General features: G+C 41.8%; 1 protein-coding gene across 5 annotated transcripts in view; it reads right to left on the bottom strand.

Annotated features, from left to right (window-relative positions):
• Egflam (EGF like, fibronectin type III and laminin G domains) overlaps positions 1-6000 on the bottom strand; it is a 165201-nt gene that overhangs the window by 97436 nt on the left and 61765 nt on the right. For all 5 annotated transcript variants that reach the window (XM_033760066.1, XM_033760047.1, XM_033760024.1 and 2 more), the window contains one exon: positions 593-710. In XM_033760066.1, coding sequence (XP_033615957.1) covers positions 593-710 — 118 coding nt within the window. The remainder of the gene's footprint in view (positions 1-592; positions 711-6000) is intronic.

Here is a 6000-nt window from a genome sequence, read left to right as displayed (position 1 = left end):
CTCTCTCTCTCTCTCTCTCTCTCTCTCTCGCACTCTTTCTCCCCCCTCTGTCTTTCTCTCTCTCTCTCTGTACTGAGGATTGAACCTAGGGCCTTTGTATTGAGCTTCATCCTCAGCCCTTTAAAAAATTTTAAAACCTTGACATAGGATCTTGCTAAGTCCCTAAATTGCTTCAGCTGAAGTCTAACTTGCCATCCTCCTGCCTCAGCCTCAGCCTCCCATAGCACTGGGATTATAGGTCTGCACCACCACATGCAGCTAAATTTGATGCTCTCTCCACTTCCCCATCTTCTTGATTGCTACTCACCCTTCAGATCTCCACTTAGTTTTCATCTCCTCTGGGGGTTCTCTCCTCCACAGGTAGTAGACTCCTTTAGCATGGTGCAGGGAGTATGTCTTATAGTCTGTGATTGCACACTAATTAGATAATGTCTTGATTCTACCCAACACTTTGCTTGCATTGGACACCCTCAAATTTCTGAAGCCTGGCATAGTGTCTGGGGCATGGTGACTCCCTACTATTTGCTGAATGAAAGTATGAATGAATACCAGCCTGTCATTTTCTTATTAATGAATTTGAACCTCTTTTTACCTTGGGACACAATGGTAATGTGCCGAGGAGAGCTAAGCCTCCCTTTGGAATTCTGGCTGTAAGCTGCTATGCTCACTCGATATTCAGCACCTGGCCTCAGATCTCCGATTACTTCTTCCTGCCAAAAATCAAACAAGAAAGACGCTAATGATCAGAAGCTCTGCTTGAGAAAACTGTGTAATTTCTATAAGATTTACATCTTGAAGCCCCCAGTGAAATTGCTTGGGACACACATTGTTTTGCTTTGGCTAGGACTGGCCCAGTTTTAAAATTTGCTGAAAGGAAAACACCACATAATATTTCCCAAGACTGGAGGGTCACCCTTCATTGGAATCTACATACTACCTGAGGGGGGGATTCATTCACACCATCAACTGTTGCTCTCAGCATCTGAATTCCTTGATTGAAATACATTTTTGGTTGCAGGTAATGATCCTTCCCAGGCTAGGAATCCCACATTTTTCCTTTCTATTTGCAGACTTCAGAGATACTCAGAGACCAGTTACACCTCAAACTGAAGACTTGATTTGTACTTATCAAGTAGGGACTAAAAATAAAAATGAATAAGGTATGATAGTTATATGGACTAATTTCCCATCCTCAAGATGAATATAATTATTTTGTGTTATAAACATGTAATTATAAAGAAAGAACAAAAATGTAAAAGGCCTCAGAATCGCCACAAAGGCTTTCTTAAAACAAATACCTGGGCCTGGTCTAGTATTTCTGGAAAAGAGCCTGAGAATTTGCATTTATAATAAATTCCCAGCCCAGGTGATGCTGCTGGCCCAGTGACCACCTGTTGAGTGCCACTACGGTTAACAGTGGATAGATGTGTGAAGCCCCCTGCACAAAATCCTGATCTAAAAGTCTCAGTGAAGAGGATTCTCTGTGCTCAGCCTCAGCAAAGGTGGTGTGTTGGGCTGGGGATGTAGCTCAATGGTAAAGTGCTTGCCTAGCCTGTGTAAAGCCCTGGGTTTGAGCCATTGAACTATGCAAAGAAAAGAACAACAAAAAAAATGTAAAGGTGGTGTATTAAGTAGTAGGTAGGAGCCTGGCTTCATCAGTGAGAAACAGCAGCACAGTGTCATAGAGAAGACACCAGCTTGGAGTCAGCAAGTCCTGGACTTGAATCTTGATCTTACCATTTAGCATCAACTTTGGCCTTGACATTAAATCCCTGAGCCTCAGCTTCTCACTGCATGAAATAGCCATGACAATACAACTATCTGGCAAGATCATATGGTTTGGGGTAATGTGCATGGTAGCTGGTATGGAGGATGTGCTCAAGCAATGGGTTGTACTGACCACTGTCTTGGGTATGTGAGTGTGTGGGGATGCCCCTCCTCCTCCTCCTTACAAAGGGTCCCCATTCACTCCCCAAAGCCTGCTTCCTGACACCCTTCCCTGGCCATACTAATATGGTAATTCCACCCAATATATAATGTAATATAATATATAACATTCCTGACATGAAAATTCAAAACTTCTCGAACACTGACATGACACTATGAATAGAAAATTTGACTGTGACAAGTCATAGTCAAAACACAAGTGCACCAAAAATATTGCATAAAGTTACATCCAATCTATATGTGTAAGGTGTATATATGAAACATAAAATAAATTTTATAGTTAGACTTGGTCCCATCATCAAGATATCTCATTATGTCTATATTAGGTCCCCAAATCCAAAAACATTAAAAAATGAAATCTGAAACATTTTGATCTCAAATATTTCAGAGAAGGGAAATTCAATCTGCATTACAAATTTTTACTACTTCTCCTATGAGAATGTAAGTCACTTGAGAAGAGGAATCATATATTTCTTCATAATGTCCTCTGCAGATGACTAAACATACACAGTTGCTGAAAAGCAGGAGACTCAAAATAAGTTTTGAAAGCATTCACGAAATAATTAATAAAGTTTAATGCAGTAGTTCTTAACCCCTGACTGCATCTTAGAATCACTCGGACATCTAAATTAATCAATACTAATGTTTGGGGCCCACTCTGGACCACTTAAATCAGAATCTCTGGGAGCAGTTTCTGGGTGTCTGCTTACCACTCTGCAGGTGATTCTGTACCCAAGTTTGTGTACTAGTGGTCTAGGGTGTGTCTCACCTCCCATGTTCTGATCCCTGTGTTCCCCTTCCTCTCTTTGTCATGTATTTCCAGTTTCTCCCATAGCTACCTGATATGCTTGTATTTATTGTACTCAAATCTCTCTCATCTCTAAAACAATCATTCCCCTACCTCACATGACTCTTTGCTTCTCTCTTCAAAGGTCATCTTCTTTTTTTTCAGCTTTAATTGAGTTTATTGGTACTTTAGGGATATTGACTGCATCTTAGAATCACTCGGACATCTAAATTAATCAATACTAATGTTTGGGGCCCACTCTGGACCACTTAAATCAGAATCTCTGGGAGCAGTTTCTGGGTGTCTGCTTACCACTCTGCAGGTGATTCTGTACCCAAGTTTGTGTACTAGTGGTCTAGGGTGTGTCTCACCTCCCATGTTCTGATCCCTGTGTTCCCCTTCCTCTCTTTGTCATGTATTTCCAGTTTCTCCCATAGCTACCTGATATGCTTGTATTTATTGTACTCAAATCTCTCTCATCTCTAAAACAATCATTCCCCTACCTCACATGACTCTTTGCTTCTCTCTTCAAAGGTCATCTTCTTTTTTTTCAGCTTTAATTGAGTTTATTGGTACATTTTAGGGATACAGAACAGTTACATTCATTGTTGGGATCTTGTACCTCTACATGACAAGTCTTGATTCTCATTTTTTCCCCTTACCTCTGCCCTCCCTTCACCCCCTCCTCCCCTCCCCATCTACAAAGCTGTGTCTACTTCCTAACCTTCTAGTTACCTCTCAACTTACTTCTTTCTATCTGGTCCCTCTCCTGCAAACTTATTGCAATGTTCTTACCAAAGTTCCCATAATAACACTGCAATAAATCCAATGAATGCATCTATTTCAGTCTCTATGACTCTCTCCAACTTTCAGTTTTGTTGTTGCTTCTGAAATCTTTTGGATTCCTTGGAAACAACGGCTCTGATCCTTCTTAGTCTCCTACTTCTCTGGTTTCTGCTTTTCATATCCTCTATCCATTGCCCTTTTTCTTTTGGTCTTTCCCAGGAACTTGTCCATTACAATTTTTTTCTTTCCCTCTGTAGACTCTTTTGTAGACAAACACTTCTGCACCCGTAGCTTCTGGCATCACCTTTGTGGTGATGCCTTCCAAATGTGAACCTCTAGCTCTGGCCTGCCTCTTGGTCTAGGTGTGCATTTGTGACTGCCTCTTGAACAACTCCACCCAATGGCTACCAAGCCACTTAAGTTCCACATAACTAAAGCTCAACTAATCATTCTTTGTCACACTAGCAAAATAGGGCTTAACTAATTACCCAAGCCTGAAATTTTTTATACTGTCCTCTTTGTGCTCCTCTCTGATCCCTAACCACCACCCAATCAGTTACTGATGAAGCTGAGTCCGTTAAAAAAATAATTTGAACTGATTCATGTCATTTCATCCTTACAGGCATATAAGGCCAAGTCTTCATAATTAAGACAGTGGATTGTGCTTTCCCCTGCACAAAAACCTTCAACTCAGGTTCCTCAGATTGCTACGGTAAAGTCATATTCCTAACACTCAGATCTGAGTATATCTCTTTCCACTTTACAACCCCCTTAGTGTAGCCTCTTTGTGCTCCCCTCTTTATCCTTCTAGCATCTTCCCCTGCTATCCCCCCGCCTTGCCTTTTACATAGTAGTCATACTTAAGCAGTTGGCAAGGCTCAAATGTATGCCATTCAATTCCTTGCCTCTGGGCCTTTGAACCTGATGCTTGCTCCAAGTGCAATGCCCTCTCTCCCTACTATTGCCTCTCTCAACCTGCTCATCCTTCATGACTCAGTTCCGCTGAGACGTTACCTCATTCCTCTAAACCCAGCCCCAGTCTGGTTAGGTGCCCTCCTCTATGCTTCCTATGTGTCCTTGGTGGACCTCAATCTTAGCACTACTGGCCTTATATTGTAATTGCTTGTTTGTCACCTTCTCCCCATCCATATGTGGGCAGGAAGCAAGTTCTTATTCTTCTGGCATCCCAAAGCTTAGCATAGCATTATCAGAATATAGTAAATACTGATGCAATGCTTTTTGATGAATGAATAAATGTTCTGAAGTAAAATGAAAGCAATCAGGAGCCAAGATGACCCATATAAACAGATTACCTCATCAAGAAACCAGTTTTAACTACTGACTCCTCAATCTTAATCAACAGTGTCGTATCTCCTATGGTGTGAAGGTGTACCCCCAAAATACACGTGCTGGAACTTTAATTCCCAATAAAACAGTGTTGGGAGATGAGCCCTAACAAAAGGAGATTAGGGGATGAGGGTACAGCCCTCCTGAGTAGATTGATGCCTTTATTTTGGAAGTGAGTTAGCATGAGAGTGGGCTAATGATTGAGAGTTGTAAGAGCAAATTCGATTCCATCTTGCTTTCTTGGTTTTTCACCTTCCACTGCTGGATGGCACAGTAAGTCTGGCACCAGATGCTGTGCAACTGCCTTTGGACTTCCCAGCCTTAAGAACCATAGGCCAAACAAATTTCATTTCTTTATAAATTACCAGTCTGCAGTATTGTTGCAAGACAAACAAAAACAGTACCTCCGCCTCAGATACCAGCGTTAGTAATTCCAAAGATAAGACAAATTTCCTCATGTCCATCTCCACCGTGCCCTCAGGACCTGCTCCCTGGTTCCTCTCCCCTTTGGCGCCACATTCAGGACCCCCGGACCCCTCAGCTACACAGCACCCCAGGGAGCATCCGTCTCAAAGCTTCCTCTCATCCTCTGAATAAGGAATTCTTGCTGAACATACAGATCTCTTTATTCCTCCCTTCTTTCTCTATTTTCATGCACCCAGCAGACACTCCACCTGCTGTTGCCAGGTTTATGTCAGGTTGAATTTGAGGGTGCAGGTGGACCTAAGAAACTCCTCTCACTCTCTCCCAACCGCTACTCTAGGCTTGTCCCATGAAGCAGAAACATGCTTTCAAATAAACTCGGTGCCCTCACAGGCTTTTGCTTTAGGATCCTTTTTCTCCTGAGAAGTCACCATGCTATACGAAGTGTGGTGGTGGGGTGCTGTGATTTCACAGATTATTGTAAGTATTAGCTATGTGCCGATACCAAATTTACTATCTTTAATTATCGTGCATGAGGGTGTTTTCCCTGTCTTAGGAAAAAAGGTATCTTTGTACACACAGCCTTATTTAATTCCTCCTTCATTCTTGGGAGATGGGTTTCTTTCTTATCTTCATTTAGAGAGCTGAAAACTAAAGCACTGAAAATTTCACAATTTGTTCAGAGACATATATTTAGTAAGTATCAAAAT

This window comes from Fukomys damarensis, unplaced genomic scaffold (assembly GCF_012274545.1).
Source record: "Fukomys damarensis isolate Sample0158 unplaced genomic scaffold, DMR_v1.0_HiC HiC_scaffold_1, whole genome shotgun sequence".
Lineage (NCBI taxonomy): Eukaryota > Metazoa > Chordata > Mammalia > Rodentia > Bathyergidae > Fukomys > Fukomys damarensis.
The sequence above is the reverse complement of the archived record's forward strand: the minus strand, read 5'-3'. Positions and strand labels throughout refer to the sequence as shown.